Raw genomic sequence first — 18463 nt, forward strand, 5'->3', positions numbered from 1 at the left:
TGCACTCCAAGTGGCCATTTACTGGAACTACTATTAATTGGGAACCTAGCCCAAGACCTAAATTATCATACTAGGCCTAACCTAAGTGTTTAAACCCTCGAGCTGCAAAAGGCTCGATCGATCATCCACACAGGAGTTGACTTTGGGGTGCATAGGATCCATCCTCCCCCCTAGAAAATTGAAGATAAAGAAAAGAGTGATTTGGTTGTGTTGCATAGGATCCATCCTCCCCCCTAGAACATTACAAATAAAGGTTGTGTTAAATGTCTTAGTTCAACTTTGAAAATACCAAAAGTCAATCCCATTGATGAGAAAGTTCACTCACTCTCTAAGGCACTACTGTAGGTTGCTCTTGGTTCTACTTCTTTCAAGGTGGACAATGAAGAAGGAAAAAGGGGAATACTCCACACAATTCTAGTATTAGGAGAGTCCTTGTGAGGCAACAAGAAGCTAACCAAGACTTTGCACTTTCTTTGTTCGATGCTTTTGCCATTAGCACTCTTTTGTTCATTAATCAAGCGTGTTCGTTTCCTCCGGGCATCCTAGTAAAACGCAAAACACCCCATCCCATTCCAACCTCGATATGTGAAACGTTTTCTACCATATGTACTGATAATTTTCAAGAGACATGGTTTGACAGCCCGGACCCCTTCAAATCGTATATGTGATTGCCTTCAGATGCAAATCTAGTATTGGCTAAAAACTTTTTCCCTCTTTACCAGTAAAAAAGCAAACGAAGATTATTGTATAATAATCCATACTTAAGAATGGGAAGTAACCTCACGAGGTGAACCAAGAACAATTGGTGAGGATAGCCTTTTCCAAGACCGTAACCAACTGCTTATCGGGGTGGGTTCGGGACGGTCCCGATTGCATACTTATCGGCAATGTCGAATGGTGAGGTGCATCCACTCAAAATAATGAAAGCAAAATAACACACCACCACTGCACTCTCTAGACATTGAATTGCTGGCCCATTGAATGCCCACAAAAGTCACATTGATAGAACAGCTTGGAGCCAACGTAGCAGAAGTGATGATCTCTACTTTATGCAAATGTTGTGCTTCTTTTTCATCCTTCTCTAGGCTCACGTAATGAGGATCATAAACATGGGAACGTTTTCATATTTTACATATTTGTGCACCTATGTAGATAGGTAGGTTGAGATGGTTTGTGGTTATATTCTCTCTCTCTCTCTCTCTCTCTCTCTCTCTCTCTCTCTCTCTCTCTCTCTCTCTCTCTCTCTCTCTCACACACACACACACACACACACACACACACCACACAGGCGCACAGACGTGCACGTGCGTACACAAGCAGTAGGAGAGTATCAGTTAACAAGTAAAAACATAATCTCCAGAGTCAATTGTGCACCATGATAGTATCGTTCTTCTAATATTCATATACTCATGCTTGTAAAAGGCAAAGAGGATTCAAAAGTCTATATCAAAAATTGTGGAATTTACAACTTCACATACATAAAACATTTGTTGATGAAGGAGCATTGAGATATATGTTTCATACACTTCAAAACAAACTCATCATCCTTTGGTGGTAATCCAAAAGGCCCTTCCATCTAGTATAGGGCACAATACTTTAGCATAGGAAACACAAGTACTCTGGAATACACCCATCCAGTCAGGTAGGACAATCTCCAGCATATAAACATATTAAAGGACAAGGCCCATTTATAGATCTTGCAAAAAGGGACCTGGAATACTTACCTTCAGAAGATTCTACTGGGGAGACTTATAATTAGTAAGCTCTAATAAGCATCTTCAATGGTCACGCTCTTCCTTGACACGTTTGCTTGGGTTGAAGGCTAAGCCTTGATCGAGTCTTCTTTTAGCATTGGCTTGATATCCTCTTGGTCCCAATCAAAAAGAAACTTTGTTGACGAGGATGAGGTTCCCACAAAATCCCTTCTTATCTTTGGCTTTGCGTTCTCTTGATCTTCCCCATCATATGTAGTGTTTGATGTCTTCTGATCCTCATCCACAGTTAAAAGCACTCCAAGAACCTGCCACATCAGTACACAAACACAGCAGAACAAATTATAAATACTGGGATATACTATACAAAGGCATTCAGTCTGCTACACGATTAGAATCTAATTCTTCTTCTACTCCTAACATGAAATCAAAAGTCAATGTTGACAAACACATGTGCCCTTAGGATCCTTATATATATATATAGTACAAAAAGGTGTACATGTCTTGGCAAGCCTTTGGCTGCCATCAAAAGGTTATCTGACCCAAAAGAGTCCTAGTCTAGTGATTCTACTCCCTAGAGGACTGAATGAGTCAAACAATGAGCAATTGCTGCCTTATATAGGCCTTGGAACCCCTCATGGACTGGCTGACCTGCTGTCGGCCAGGTGCTTGGACAAATAATCCTTTCTTGCTGCAGACAGCAGACAGAAGCATATCTCACTCATGTGCTGGCCGACAACCACCTAAGTCCTCCACAAGGTATTCCCTGCCCACACTAGCTGCACCAGCTCCTGTATCTGGTTCTTTATCTCTTGCCCTTCAAGGATCAGCAGCATGCACATGACAATGAAGAACCCATCGAAGAACGCCTTGGTGAAGCCTACGCCAATGCCAATCTTGTTGTTGTCACATGCATCCTGCACTTGGATGCCACGTGTACATATATGTACAACGGGGTGCAAGACTTAAGAGTGGTAACTAGCCCTTTGTGAGCCGTTGTCCGGGGACGAGTTAGCCAGGGATCGACTATCACGGGTCAAGGTCAGGTGTGCATGTCCTGCACATGAAGTCAGTGCATGACCCACACGTACGTGTAACCCTCTGGAATGATGTAGAGGTGTACCGGGCATTTATTAGGCTTCCATCCGAATGCACAGGCACCCAAACTAGTGTCAAGAGACATAGGAGTAGAAGAGGAGAAGAAGACCTAACCAAGATCTTGAGTAAAGGCATGGGGCTTAGCCATAGGCCAAGCATTACCCAGTTGTCCAGCAGATAAGGCTGTCAGCCAGCCTCAAGGGCTGCCCAACTTCACACGTGTGAATCTCTATAGCATTTAATGCTATTTTCTGCAAGTTGTGAGCATGAAAACAAGCTGACATCATCCTAGGAGCCCACTAGACCGCATGAAGAGTATATACAGCCATTCAGTCCCTTGCATAAATCTTTCATATATTCATTTTGCAAGAGCCACGGTTCAAAGGCCTAGACAGCCATTCAGTCTCTTACATAAATCTCTCATATATTCTGCAAGAGCCACCATTCAAGGGCCTACATAGCCAAGAGGAGCCAAGGACAAGGTGCAAGATGAAGATCACGGGTAATCTTCAGGATGAAAGTCATCTCAGCCAAGTGAAGGTCTGCAAGTCAGTTTAGTCGTGGTTATTTACAACCAGCAGTCTGTCATTCTACTCATGCAATGAAGCAAATAAACCATACGTGGTGGGGGCCCTTTGGGACCCAACATTGTATATTGTCTCTCTTCTCTCTCTGCACTCTTATTGTCATTACATTGTGCTACACTTCATCAAGAACAAAGGGCTGGAAGTTGTTTATCAAAGTGTAATGCTCGTCTGTAAGCTTCCGCATGTTACAATGATATCAAAGCGTTGCATTTTGGTGAAGAAATTCAACCAAGCAAAAAAAGGGGGGGGTGGGAATTTGCTTGTATGGTTCTTTTTGTAAGACGTCAGAAGCACTCCCCATTCTACTGTGACCCTGTCCCTTGAAGGATAGTCGATTTTCAGCCTCCAGAATGTGACTAGAAACGTCTCCCACACACAATGGGCATGGTTTGTTCATGCTCAAGAAGAACCTTGACCGCTCCCACTATGGCGATGTCCAACAATGAGAGGGGACAACAGATCCCAAAAGAGACTTTTACTTCTACATCAACAGCATCAAGGAGCACTACTCTCATTGGGGACCAATGACAATGATGTTCCAGAATTTCATAAATCTCTTGAAGCAACAAGGAGAATGATTGCTTGAGCAAAAAACTATGATCCAAGCCCTGGAGACCTCTTCCAGCCTCTTCTTCCCCCATCGCTAGTTCTCACCTAGGTCCCTACCCCAATTCCTACCTCTACTAACTCCACTAAGAGATTAACATAGTAGGCTCGTTCTCCACTTGAGTCGCAAATACAGGAGAGCTAGAGCTTCAGATGCACGCGAACACTCGACCCCACTGCTTTGTCTTCTTGGATTCAGTAGTTTGAAGCTTATTTTGCTCCAGGTAGAAAGTCAAATGTGGATAAAGTAGTGTTAGCTAGTTGCCTCATCGAAGGTGAGGCCATTTCTTGGTAGACTCATTGGGCAGGCCAATTTCCTATTCAGAGTTGCTGCCTATGAATGGGACCGATTTGTCACACTGGCCTCAAGAAGCGGTTTTTACTGCCTGCACAATGGGTTCTCTAGTTTGCAAACAAAGTCAGAGTTGTTATTGATTCATTGTGGTTTGGACCTAGACAACCACGATTACTCTTGCCATGGATGTGGCGGCTCAGGGGTAGTCTTGCCAAGGGCACCAAATGGGCAAGCATTGGTGGTATGGGATGCCAAGGCTGATTGGCATGGAACCGTGGGAGTGGAACCTTAGCCCCTGGCTCAAGGGAGGTTTGCGGACATGAACCTACGGTAGGGTGGTGAGCTTGCCTGCGTCCCTTTTATTTGGTTTCTCTAATCTTGTTTATGCCTGTGTATTAGGTGATCCTCGAGAGGAGTCTCTCACACAATGCCCATCATAAAAGTTGTCCTGAGTGTACATAATGTAGCATTATGTCGACATGACAACCCAAGACAGCATGTGCACGTGAAATAACCATATGTAGATCCATGAAACTTTACATTTTTGCCAATGGCACTTATTATGTACAAACTCTAAATAGACCCTCTGAACCCTTTATAAACTTTTTGAATCTCCATCTTGCTTCATGCTAGAAAAGAAACAAAGAAAAAATAAGAGTTCAAAGAGCATGATTTCCACACCTCACAATCAAGACCGTCTATCTCAACTCGTCCTTTTCCTTCCCTTTCCATGGTTTGAATGCACCTGCTATGCTTGCATGCTGCACAAGGTAAACATAAACAAATTTTGTAAGCCTCAAAGCTTATCAAAGAAGTGAGCAATTTAAGCTATCTAGAAACAAATAGCATATCAAAGAAGTGAGCATTACTCGTCCTTTTCATTCCCTTTCCATGGTTTGAATGCACCTGCTGTGCTTGCATGCTGCACAAGGTAAACATAAACAAATTTTGTAAGCCTCAAAGCATATCAAAGAAGCGAGCAATTTAAGCTATCTAGAAACAAAAAGCAAAAGTCTTCTATTTTGAAGAGAATCCTATGCACAAAGACACTTTTGAACACACAATTGCAGTACTGATCCAAAGCAATACAGCAACTGGTTGAGCAATAAAATAAATCTCACAGACATCATAGCAGGAAAAATAGTGACCTAAATTTTATCCACTAAATACTGATAATAATTTAGTTATGATAGTAGAGCAGAGCCACTTAGGCATGCAGCACATTATGCTGCTAATGGTAAATCTAGGAAGACTAGGATGTGGGGTAGAAGTATTAAGAATGGGAACTAGAGATAAAAGAGTTCACGCATATCTACGTGTGAAGCTCAATAATGCCGAGGATGAGAGCTCTCCCCATGATTGGGGAACATCTTATAGTGATTGTGCAAGGCTGCTGCCTGAGACCCTGACATATAGGAACGTCTCTTAGGGTAGATAAGATTTCTTGCAAGTGACCTCAACTTAAACCAACATGATCATGGTATACTGTAAGGTCCCTCCCAAGCCATGTATATATGTGTCTCTTTTAATATAGATTTCAATAAGGAAAGAGAGTGTAATTAGAGAAAAGTGAGACAACAAAGCTAGAAACATTAGGAAAGTGTTAGAATAAAAATATTAGCTCCAAAAATCCTAAAAGAAATAAGAAGATAAGAATAGTTATATTAAGAGATAAGTATCTCCAAAAATAGAAATTCGAATTTAGGTGATAGGAGGTCATATTTAGAGTACTTTTACACATTTAGAGTCCATGCATACTAAAAATGTGGAAAAACAACGCGTTTCTAAAGATGGCGCGTTTGTGGCTATATACAGACGTTTTTGCCTATTCTACCCACGCTGGCTTGTAGACCAGATGTCTTCTCGTTCTTTTGACTGGTTATACGACCATATTCTGAGTTTTTGTCAGAGAGTTATGGCCGAAACAATTTGCTGTTTCTGTCAGGGTCTCTACATAGAGAAAACTGTGAGAAGGCAGCAAGTAGCCTCAAGGTAATCCTAGAGTTTGAGATTTATATATCCCTTCATTCTTATCTAATATCTTAGAAAAGAAGCTTAGATTGCTATGGTCTTTCGGAGGAAGAGACCAAAAACTCCATAGCTTTTCTTTTAGAGAAAGAATAGTATGCCATAGCCCTGTAAGAGAAGGCTATTTTGCCATAGACCTTAGAAAGAGAGAAGAGTCACAGTATGAGTAAGAGGAGATAAAGCTTGGAGATTATTGGATGATTACAATCAAAAGACAAGGTATTAGAAGACTCTATTCTCATATGTCAAGTTCTAAAGCTCTTCTTAACGAGCAAAGGCAACGATAAACGATAAATTTCTATAAGGTATATATATATATTTTGTTTTTCAATTATATATCATTCTTAGGGGTTGAGGTATGGCCCCGGCTTCTCTATTAATTGTTAATAGTGATCTATTTGATTGATTTACTATTTAAAGTTTGTATTCTTTTAAACAACAGCATATGCCTTAATAAAGAATGTCTTATCGCAATCTCAAGTTGAAATGCAAAAATCTTTGTGAAAAGAATTGTTTTCTTAAGAAAGTAACATGGATTCTAGTCCTATGGTTTAGTTGAGTAAATAGATTGTTATCTTGGTTAAATTAAGGTACAGGTACAACTCTCCCTGCCTTGACGCTGCTCCGTTCTTGTGCTTGTATAGCCGGACGGCAGAGACGTTAGTAAGGCTCGGAGTTGGCCCATGGTATCCCTCATACCATTGGGAGAATGAGGTTCGTCGATTGAGGCGAGTGATTGTGATGCTACCTAGTTCTGAGGGCCCAGGCTAGTGCGGTGAATTAGCCCACCCTAGTGCGCAGACATCCCTCTGAGGGACGGGAGGATCGAGCGATGGAGCCTGAGAGGGCGACGGGCCGGCTTGAGTCCTCGCGCCAGCGGCCGACGATGAGGTGTATGGTCCCGTAGGGTTTTGCCCAGCATGTAGAGGCTGGAAGGCCGAATTCTAGATCATCGGCGGTATAAAAGAAAAGAATAAGAGAGCCAGTTTGGCTTGTATGGAATTTGATTCATGTATCAACTTTTATATATATATATCTTGTCTTTGGCATGATTGTATTGTGTAAAAAGACTGTTTTAACAAACCTTGTGAAAAGGGCCGTAGTTAAGGAACATGTTTATTTATGTCAAACAGTGTGGTAGGATTAATTAGAAAACAAATTGACGTGTGAGTAGGGTGGAAAGTGGGAGGATGGAATGCCCCGATGGCACCATCCTACGGATGGGTGGACCCGATTAGTCGGGTAGCTTTCCAACATATTAAGTGAAAGCCCTACATTAGATAAATAGGTTCTTGGGCAATTCTATTCTAGAAGACTAGGCCAGCGGCTGTGCCTTACATGGATGAGGAAAAAAGCGTTGTTTCTAGAAATAAAGACTAGTAGTTGCGCAAATTTATGATCAATTACCCTATGGGTGATTTGATAGAAGACCACGCTTCCCCTACGGGATAGAACTAGGTCTTACCTATGAATCGTATCCTTGAATCTCTGTATGGTCAAGGTGTCGACGATGAGTAGGAAATTTTCTCTAAGATAAGACTTAGTAGACTATCTTAAGTGTTTCCCCTATTTTAGAAGGGGGGGAACCTTACAAGTGGTATCAGAGCCGATCTTAGTTCCTAGGTTTAGTTTTTCAAAGGTTAACCGTCAAGGGATTAAAACAAGTGATTGTTTATCATATGAGGACGAATCAATCATCTCTACTGGCCATAGAAGTGATTTCAATATCCTCACATGTTGAGACAATCATCATATGAAATTGTTCTTGTATCTTGGGGGTGCACACGCAAGATATTTGTACAATAAATTTGAGAGATAAGATTAGGGAGAAAACCTTTTGTGAGGAAAATTATAGGGTGATCAAATTAAGAAACTAGTGAGAGACTGAATGACTAGAAGGATAGACCAAAACTTTGTTTAGAGAAATTTTCAGGATATATCTCATTAGTTGGCATATTATAAATTATTAAGATTATAACTCCATTAAGGTTTGAATAGTTGACGTGTGAATGCCATCCATTGGATGCTTTACACTAGGACAATCATCCAATATTTTGAACCTGTCTCAGACAAACATGGGTCTCAGATGTGTAATTCCTAGAGGATCATGCTCTTAGATGTGTTAATCCCAAGATACTAGATGTGTAATTTTCAAAAAACTAATCATCTTAGATGTGTCAATCCTGATAACCTTTAGATGTGTCAATCCCAAGGCACCAAATGTGTAATTCTCAAAAAATGAAGATCTCAAATGTATTAATCGTGATTGCCTTCAAATGTGGTGCTATGATAAGTATTTGATAGTTTTGAACTTTTAATGGATACAATGAAAGAAGCAAGCTCACCCTTGCTCGCGTCTAAAAATCGCAAGAAATGCCAAATTAGTTGGAAGCATTGTTGTCAATCTAACCACACCACTAGAACCAGAATCAGTTATGGGATGCCATGAAATTACACCTTCGTGAAAGGTTTTGTGCTCCAAGATTTCAAGAGGATAAAATGAATGAATTTTTGGAGCCAACCCAAGAAAGGAAGACTCTAAAAGAATACCACCAAACTTTTGTTAAACTTCTCCGATTTACTCTAGAGATGGATGAGGTAACTCTTCTCCATCGATTCATTTGGAAGCTTAATCTATCTTTGAATAACCTCATCAAGAATGTGAAATCATCTTCTATTTCAAAGCCATAATTATAGCCAAAGACTATGATAAAGTTTTTTTTATATATGGAAAGTGTCGAGAGGGATATAAGTCCTCCTATGTTAATCAAGAAGAGGTTTCCTAATTCAAGAGGGACGTCAAGCCCACCCCCTAGCTACAAGGAATCATGAGCTAGAGCAAAAATTAGGTCAAGAAATAGGGATAGCAGGGTTAAAGATAATCAAATTCAACAAGTATTTCTATGAGTAAATAGAAGAGGATTGGTGCAAGATTCATGTGAAGTAATGTGTATGATGAATAGAGGTATTCTACAAGACGATACTAAGATTATGAAATTACTATCATAGGTTAGATTACATAAAGGATTGATTTCCTTACATTTTTCCATGATAATTTGTTAAGTACCATATTACATGGGAGTATAGAATAAGAAATTCGAAGGTTCATATCATATGAGAGGTATATGGATGCATGAACTTAGGATAATAAGGCCAATTAACTTTAGAATAATAGACATTTTGGAGGCACAACAAAACAAGCCAAACACATGAAATAAGGGACTCGGAACAATGTTTAGATAAAAGAAGATTTCTATCTAGTGGGAACACTACTTTGAAAGAGACAGGAAGATTTACTTAGATACTACCCTAGCTCGCGAGATGAGGACATCTCGAATCTTTTAAGTGGGGGAGATTGTAAGGTCCCTCCCAAGCCATGTATGTATGTGTCTCTTTTAATATAGATTTCAATAAGGAAAGAGAGTGTAATTAGAGAAAAGTGAGACAACAAAGCTAGAAACATTAGGAAAGTGTTAGAATAAAAATATTAGCCCCAACAATCCTAAAAGAAATAAGAAGATAAGAATAGTTTTATTAAGAGATAAGTATCTCCAAAAATAGAAATTCGAATTTAGGTGATAGAAGGTCATATTTAGAGTACTTTTACACATTTAGAGTCCATGCATACTAAAAATGTGGAAAAACAACGCGTTTCTAAAGATGGCACGTTTGTGGCTATATACAGACGTTTTTGCCTATTCTACCCGCGCTAGCTTGTAGACCAGATGTCTTCTCGTTCTTTTAACTGGTTATACAATTATATTCTGAGTTTTTGTCAGAGAGTTATGGCCGAAACAATTTGCTGTTTCTGTCAGGGTCTCTATACAGAGAAAACTGTGAGAAGGCAGCAAGTAGCCTCAAGGTAATCCTAGAGTTTGAGATTTATATATCCCTTCATTCTTATCTAATATCTTAGAAAATAAGCTTAGATTGCTATGGTCTTTCGGAGGAAGAGACCAAAAACTCCATAGCTTTTCTTTTAGAGAAAGAATAGTATGCCATAGCCCTATAAGAGAAGGCTATTTTGCCATAGACCTTAGAAAGAGAGAAGAGTCACAGTATGAGTAAGAGGAGATAAAGCTTGGAGATTATTGGATGATTACAATCAAAAGACAAGGTATTAGAAGACTCTATTCTCATATGTCAAGTTCTAAAGCTCTTGTTAACGAGCAAAGGCAACGATAAACGATGAATTTCTATAAGGTATATATATATTTTTTGTTTTTCAATTATATATTATTCTTAGGGATTGAGGTATGGCCCTGACTTCTCTATTAATTGTTAATAGTGATCTATTTGATTGATTTACTATTTAAAGTTTGTATTCTTTTAAACAACAGCATATGCCTTAATAAAGAATGTCTTATCGCAATCTCAAGTTGAAATGCAAAAATCTTTGTGAAAAGAATTGTTTTCTTAAGAAAGTAACATGGATTCTAGTCCTATGGTTTAGTTGAGTAAATAGATTGTTATCTTGGTTAAATTAAGGTACAGGTACAACTCTCCCTGCCTTGACGCTGCCCCGTTCTTGTGCTTGTATAGCCGGACGACGGAGACGTTAGTAAGGCTCGGAGTTGGCCCATGGTATCCCTCATACCATTGGGAGAATGAGGTTCGCCGATTGAGGCGAGTGATTGTGATGCTGCCTAGTTCTGAGGGCCCAGGCTAGTGCGATGAATTAGCCCACCCTAGTGCGCAGACATCCCTCTGAGGGGCGGGAGGATTGAGCGATGGAGCCTGAGAGGGCGACGGGCCGGCTTGAGTCCTCGCCAGTGGCCGACGATGAGGTGTATGGTCCCGTAGGGTTTTGCCCAGCATGTAGAGGCTGGAAGGCCGAATTCTAGATCATCGGCGGTATAAAGGAAAAGAATAAGAGAGCCAGTTTGGCTTGTATGGAATTTGATTCATGTATCAACTTTTATATATATATATCTTGTCTTTGGCATGATTGTATTGTGTAAAAAGGCTGTTTTAATAAACCATGTGAAAAGGACCGTAATTAAGGAACATGTTTATTTATGTCAAACAGTGTGGTAGGATTAATTAGAAAACAAATTGACGTGTGAGTAGGGTGGAAAGTGAGAGGATGGAATGCCCCGATGGCACCATCCTACAGATGGGTGGACCCGATTAGTCGGGTAGCTTTCCAACATATTAAGTGAAAGCCCTACGTTAGATAAATAGGTTCTCGGGGGCAATTCTATTCTAGAAGACTAGGCCAGCGGCTGTGCCTTACATGGATGAGGAAAAAAGCGTTGTTTCTAGAAATAAAGACTAGTAGTTGCCCAAATTTATGATCAATTACCCTATGGGTGATTTGATAGAAGACCACGCTCCCCCTACGGGATAGAACTAGGTTTTATCTATGAATCGTATCCTTGAATCAAAATAGAAGCAAAATGCTGCGCTCTGTGCCCTTATAGAAGCAAAATGCTGCGCTCTGTGCCTTTGCCTCTGACTAAATACACATATTTAGTCAGACTATGTCTAACTAAATAGGTCAAAGCAAAATGTTACTGCTTTTGTCTCTGACCAAATAGGGAGAAAGCCTGCTGCATATTCCTTCACGCACGGTTACAGGACAACCACATTTAAATGGCCAAAAATAAAAAATGTTTGGCTAAAACACAACAGCATGAAAGCCTTCGTGAACTTTGCCTAAAGATTTACAAATGCCTGCTGGCAAGCCATTTACATACTAGCAGAAAAATAGCCCTGAGATTAAGTAAGCGTGCAGCCATCACTTTCAACCTGTTGTTTGTTCGCATTTTCATGATTTTATGGTGTCGTACGATTTCGTGAAGGTCATCATGTTTGCACTTTTATGTTTGACAACTATGCTTTCATGGCTGCACACCAGGCATCCTAAGCTTTGCCCTCTAGTCGTAGCCGCAGGTCCTTCTTGGCAACTTTGGATGTAAAAGAATGGAATCAATCAGATTAAAGGGGAACCTGAGGGAGTGAGACTGGAGAGACCCTTCAACATGCGCCTAGGCGGTGCCCCTTGGATGTTGATCCAGCTTCATCAGTGAGGCCACAAATTCCCGCACCCATGGATTAGGGCATGAGACAGGCCTCACACCTGCAGAATTCTAGTGATGCATCTGGAGTAGTTCCACCCCCCGAAGGTCTCGTTCTTCCTTTGGAAATTGGATAACAGCTCACATGTGTCTTGTGGTGGGGACCTGGATGGCCATAATGGGAAGACTGGCCATCTCATAAGGGTCTATATGACATAGTAAAGCATGTCACTCATCTATTGGCTTATTTCTATAAACAATCATAAATAGTAGAACATATTGTCATTCAGTAATAAGATCTTCCCGAATTCTATAGGTCTATGAAACAAGAACCGCAATGCACAAACCATACTTATTCAACCTTCAAAGAGATCATATACTGGCTTACTAAGTAAGAAAGCATCCCGTTTACCTCCAGCCAAAAAAAGAAACCATGCAAAAGTTTGAGCTTCTCTTCTTGTGAGCTTGTTGATGTGAGCTTGAAAGTCAAGTCTGCAAAAAAATGTTCAAATACAGAAAACCTAAGTGCAATCGGCATCAAATTAAGTGTATATGTGCTTTCCTTTAACACGCATCAATGTGTGTGTTTGCTAGCATGGTACATGTGTGCAGGTGTGTGCATGCCAATGCATTTTGAATCTTAACCTTTGAAAGGGTTGGCATTATTGATTCCTCAACTTTCTGGCATTAAAATCCATTTGACAACAAGTCAATGGAAGACAAGCCTAGACCTATCTGCCAGCAAATACAAAAGCAGCACCTTTTCTCCACTCCCACTAGGATCACACTACTTCCTCATGGCATCTGCACATAAGAGGGAAGCTACAACCATTTCTCTTATGATGTCTCAACAATCACTTTCCCTAAAGGAATGCCAATTTTTAAAAACTTAGATCACGGAGTTAGTTATCCTGAAATATGTGTACTGTATCAGTAGTGGTTTGTTTGAGACTGCAAGGCTTGCAAATTGTGTACTCACTTCTGTCCTGAATCTCAATAAACCTTTCTACACTTTAGCAGAACACAATCACAAATCTTCAAACTATAAAACTCAACAGTGTTTCTCAGACATCTTTACAGACCTGAATGGTGGTCGATGTAGGAAGAGCCTGCTCCTTTAGTTGGGAAGCTGGATTTCCCATGACATGTTTCAAGGGTCTGACAAACAGGTTTGCAGCATCTAATCTTTTCCCACAAATCTTTCAGTTCAGCAGAATCGAACGGCTCTGCAAGCCTGGCCTCGAGATTATCCTGAAAAGTTTCTCTTGGCCGTAAAAATGAAGGGAATGAATCACACTCCTTTTCTAGTACCTTTCCCTCACATTCACTGCCTTGTGTTTTCTTTGCATCATCTATCTTGGTATAAAATGCACCTTGTCCAGTGTTACCATCAATCCTCACATCATCAAACTTTTGTGATTCTTCTTTCATCTTCCTTATGGGCACCCTGGTTTCCACATCACCACCAACATTGTGACTGCTTTTTGGGGTGTTACGTGCCATGCCAGAGCCTTTGCATGCGTCCACACGTGTTCGTCCACGTACTTCATTACTTGCCAACCTCTTTCCAAGAGAAAGGCACCACCGCTTACCCACTTTCCTTGCAGAGATACTTTCTAGAGATTCCCCTGTTTGTAGATGCACCAGAAAGTCATGCACATTATCAAAACCTCCTGTGCGGAGTTCAGCAAATGATATTTTGGGTGGTTGGAGATTCTGTTTTTTTCTGCAAGGTCCACAATTGCAGCTACATGGTAAAAATAGCATTGGTTAAGCACTGCAAGAATACATATGCCCTGTTTGTGCACGTCTCTTGCTATCAAATACTGATTAAAAATTTCTTGAACAAAAAACATTCCAATTTTTTGTTGACTGATTTACAATTTCTTCAACTGAAACACATACCAATTTTTGCAGCTCACACCACATCCCCCTCTACATTTTGGGCAGATCCAGCTGTCATTATCATCCGCCATCTCGATGTCATTGTCTTCTCCATGTCTATTTTTCAGACACCTACCACAGAAGGCAATGGCGCACCATCGGCATAAGGCATGCTTTTCCACTGTCTTTTGCCTGCAAAAGTGGCACATGATCCCAAGTTCGGAGTCATAGAGAAGACCCCTTTGGTACCGCCGAGCTACATCTTGCCTTCTGAGAAAATCTTTATGGCTGAAACCTGAATTGCTGCTGGAACTAGAGGGACCATCAGGAATTTCTTTTTCACCTGCTGCTTCTTTATTTCTTGAATCCATTGTTTCTCGGGCAATGAAGTGAGTGAACTTGTTGTCTTTAAAACTCCTTCCTCGGATGATGATGACGACGACGACGACAAAGATGATGATGTCAGAATACGCAGCGGAGACGATGACCAAATCTGGGAACACGAGCAAAATGCAATGCAGAAAATAACAGCACAAGAGAGAGAGAGTGGTAGAGGCGTGTAACTCTGCTCTATATACACAAGAAGATCCCGAGAATGATACAAATGTGACAAGGGGGCTGGGGGCCATTTTATATGGCCCCCCAACAGCAGTCGGCCTGCTGTAGGGCAGCCGACAGGACCACAAAACCCCACGATTGCTGAAATGCACAGTCGACTTGCAGGAGCAGGGGGGCCGGCCAGTATCAAGGAGGTCCACGACCTATGCAGAGCAGTCGGCCACCTCCAGTGTCTCCACAGATGCAGTCGGCCAAGTTCAAGGTCCTCCTGCCACTACAAGACTGCCTCCCATGCCACAGAAAAATAGGAAAAAAATGGGAGAAAAATACGGAGAGTGGGGAAAAATGAGAAAACACCTAATAAGGGCGGGCACACCCACAACACAGGCCCTGGTGTATATGTATAGACAGGAGATGACTTCTAACACCCCCTCTCAGCTCCTAGCTGTGAAACCAACCACAGGGAGCTGGCGTGCCGCTGAGCAAATCCTACCGCTGAGCAAATCCTGAGATAGCGACTTCGTGAAGAGATCCACCGTACTCCGTCGAACAGAACTCTAGCAAGATGTCATCAGCAACGATCTGTTCACGAACAAAGTGCCTTTGGATGACCATGGGTTCCTCCCAGTGGAAGCCCAATCCTGCAATGCAACCTTTGTATCCGCACCACCTCACAAGCAGCATCACAAGCAACCCGATACTTTGCCTCTGTCGTCAACAAGGCAAAAGATGACTGCCTCTTACTGCTCCGTATAACTGCTCCTGGGCCTGAAGTAGATCTCCTCGTGTCCGAATCTTCTCCCCAAACTGAGTCACTCCAACCGTGGAGTCGGACTCCATCAATCAATCCCCTCCTGTGTACAAGAGTCCATGATCCTTCGCATGCCGTAGAAACCACAGGAAATGCAATCCCGCCTCCCAAAGAGTCATCCGCAACCATGAGCTCAACTGCCTCATCAAGAAGCTCCCGTCCAATCTGGTGTCCATCAACCAGATCAATGAACCATTCTGCTTCTGAGTCAAAGAGGCATTACACGGCTCACAAGGATCAACACCTGTTGCGGTGCAAAACCAAGTCCTGGAAACCTGCTGAAGACCACGTAAGGCCTTCTGAAACCTGTCAACCACCCTCTCTGAATCCAGAACCACAAAGCTTGGGGAATACACCTCCTTCTGCAATTGCCACTTGCCTGGCTTTCCAAAAGGTCCCCGTGGAAAGAACATCCTCATCTACAGGAGTTTCTTTGTCCCGAATACTACGAGACATCAGAGCATAAGTTACCTGTTCAGTTTCCTCCGACTGACAAACACAAGAACCACCAACATCAGTACTGGAAAGTTATTGCCAACTGCTGCCATTAACTGGCAAGCTATCCACCATCTGGTCCCGGAAAGCCTGCACCTACAGCGTATCCACACTTAAGTGGCCAATACCAAACTGTCACTCATCACAATCCTGAGGAGCTGGGAGAGAGAGTGCTGAAAGCTTGTAAACTCCATTCTCCACTCCGCCTTCCCAGACTACCTCGCATGTTGCTTTGCCTCGGAGAGCAACAAAATGCTCATCAAACTCCACCCGTACGCCAGTCTTGCAAACCTGATGCACTGACAACAGATGAAAACCAAGTGACAGAACATACAACACCTGGGAGGAATGCTTTCCCCCTCTGCCATCGGGAATTATCTCCAACCTGCCCTCACTGTGAACGGGATAGTGGATGTATCCCCCGTAAGAATGTGACCAGAATACCTGCAGAGATCTTGTAAATCAGAACGGGAAGGAGTCATGTGCCTGGAAGCACCACTGTCTAGAATCCACTCCCGTGTATCCGTTTTGCAGAGAGTCCTCCAACCTTCTTCCTTCCTGAAGAAAATAAAACATCGGTGTCCATCACCTCCACGTGCACAAAAGCCAGAGTTTTCATGATTGCTGCTGACTTCACCCTTCTCGGTCTTCCGCTTCGGACATTGCCTCCAATAGTGGCCTTTCTCGCCACAATCATAACAGGTACTCTCCGCCTTTAGTTTCTCGCGGTCAGTAACCGACTTCTTCTCAGAAGACTTCTCCGATGAAGCCTTCCCTTTGCCCGTGTTACGGCCTTTCGATCGTTGGCCAGTTAAGGCCTCCAAACCTCCACCCTGAGGAGGGTTCGTGAATCGTTTCTCCTGGTCCAAGACCATGGGCACAAGCTCCTCCCACGTGATGGTACTGAGCTTGCCACTGGTAATCAAAGACGAGTAAAATGCTGAGTACTGAGAGAGCAAGTGTGAACAACCTTATGGCCATGTCCTCTGATGATATCTCCTTCCCAGCCTGAAGAACTTCTTGCTGAAGAGCCTGCAGCTTGTTAATATGCTCCCGTATCATCGACGACTTTACAGGGCTCATAACCCACATCTGTACTTCCAAGGAAATCCTCTTCATGGGCGATACCCTGTTGTAAAGAGAAGCCAAATGCTGCCATATACCTCTCGCCAGCGTCATATGCTTTACATGATTAATTACCTGCGGTGTGTGCAGTTGAGAAAGATAAACGAACGGACCTTGGCGTTGACATGATCCCACATCTATGCTTGTGCCTCCCGGTCCTTTCGGATCGACGGTAACTCCCCTTCCTCTACTTCCGACGAAATCAGCGAGGTCGTAAGACTCCAGAACAAATTTCATCATAACCTTCCATATGCCGTAGTTGTTCCCGTCCAACTGACGGTCCACCGGGAACGTGGGGAGTGTCGGGATCTTCACATGCCTCTCGGCCATCTCTAACAGATCTACCATTGCGAGATGTACTTTGAAAAGGGTGGGTGCATGGGAACAAAGAAGAACTGACACTTGCAAGTGGCTGTCCAGCAAATCAGCCCGCCGTCCTCTTGCTTCTCCTCTTCCCAAACAGTCCCGACCAATCAGCAACACAATAGTCACCCTCTTGCTCACACAAATCCCAAGAACTATCTAGAGCCTAGGCTCTGATACCATGTCAGAATACGCAGCGGAGATGTTAGAAGCACCAGTATCTACATTCAAAATATCTCCTAATCCTAACACATCTCTTGTTGTGCAAGTGAGCATGTGTTGTGCTATATCATAACAAATAGCTGCTCACTTATGTCATCACCTTATTTACTTGATGATGTATAGTTGCCTTGCTCTACAACTTACTATTTTTTATATCATTATGATTTTTATAGTAGATCTTTGCAATGTGCCCTGGTTTTCCATAATAATAGCACTCTATGATTTATTTGCCAATCACCTTGACCTCTTTGGCTCCTTTTTCCTCTAGAGTGGCTTATTTCACCTATATGAGATTGATTTTCTTACTATTGTTGGTTGCTTGCTAGTTTCGATTTTCAAAACCACCACCAAATCTGAGTAGGAGGCATGTTCATGTGCATTCTAAAGGATGAACCTCCCCTAATATTCCTCTCCTCATGGATGAGGAGAGGAATCAATTCTTGAAAATCAGGAAAGTTATCTCAAATTCCAATGGAGGTTTGAAACTGGTTGTATTCTTTGCTAAGACCATTCGACACTATATCATCATTATCTATTGTGGTGATCTAATAGAAGCAAGGGCATCTGCAAGCCCTTTAATTTTCATCGAGTAATCATTTATACACAGCTTCCCTCGGTTCGTATTATGCAACTTCTACAGATATTGAATTCAACACAAT

At 42.0% G+C, this 18463-nt stretch overlaps 1 protein-coding gene across 1 annotated transcript; it reads right to left on the reverse strand.

Annotated features, from left to right (window-relative positions):
• Window positions 1–5065: 5065 nt before the first annotated feature.
• Window positions 5066–14742, reverse strand: LOC147603772 (uncharacterized). Its single transcript, XM_086795889.1, has 5 exons — window positions 14252–14742; window positions 13429–14093; window positions 12992–13150; window positions 12759–12838; window positions 5066–5220 (listed from the first exon to the last, which is right to left on the reverse strand). The coding sequence occupies exons 1-3, from the start codon at window positions 14599–14601 to the stop codon at window positions 13134–13136; spliced, it is 1032 nt and encodes a 343-aa protein (XP_086652015.1). The 5' UTR covers window positions 14602–14742; the 3' UTR covers window positions 5066–5220; window positions 12759–12838; window positions 12992–13133.
• Window positions 14743–18463: the final 3721 nt, after the last annotated feature.

The sequence above is a fragment of the Cibotium barometz genome, chromosome 63 (assembly GCF_041138505.1).
Source record: "Cibotium barometz isolate CiBa-2024 chromosome 63, ASM4113850v1, whole genome shotgun sequence".
Classification (NCBI taxonomy): Eukaryota; Viridiplantae; Streptophyta; class Polypodiopsida; order Cyatheales; family Cibotiaceae; genus Cibotium; species Cibotium barometz.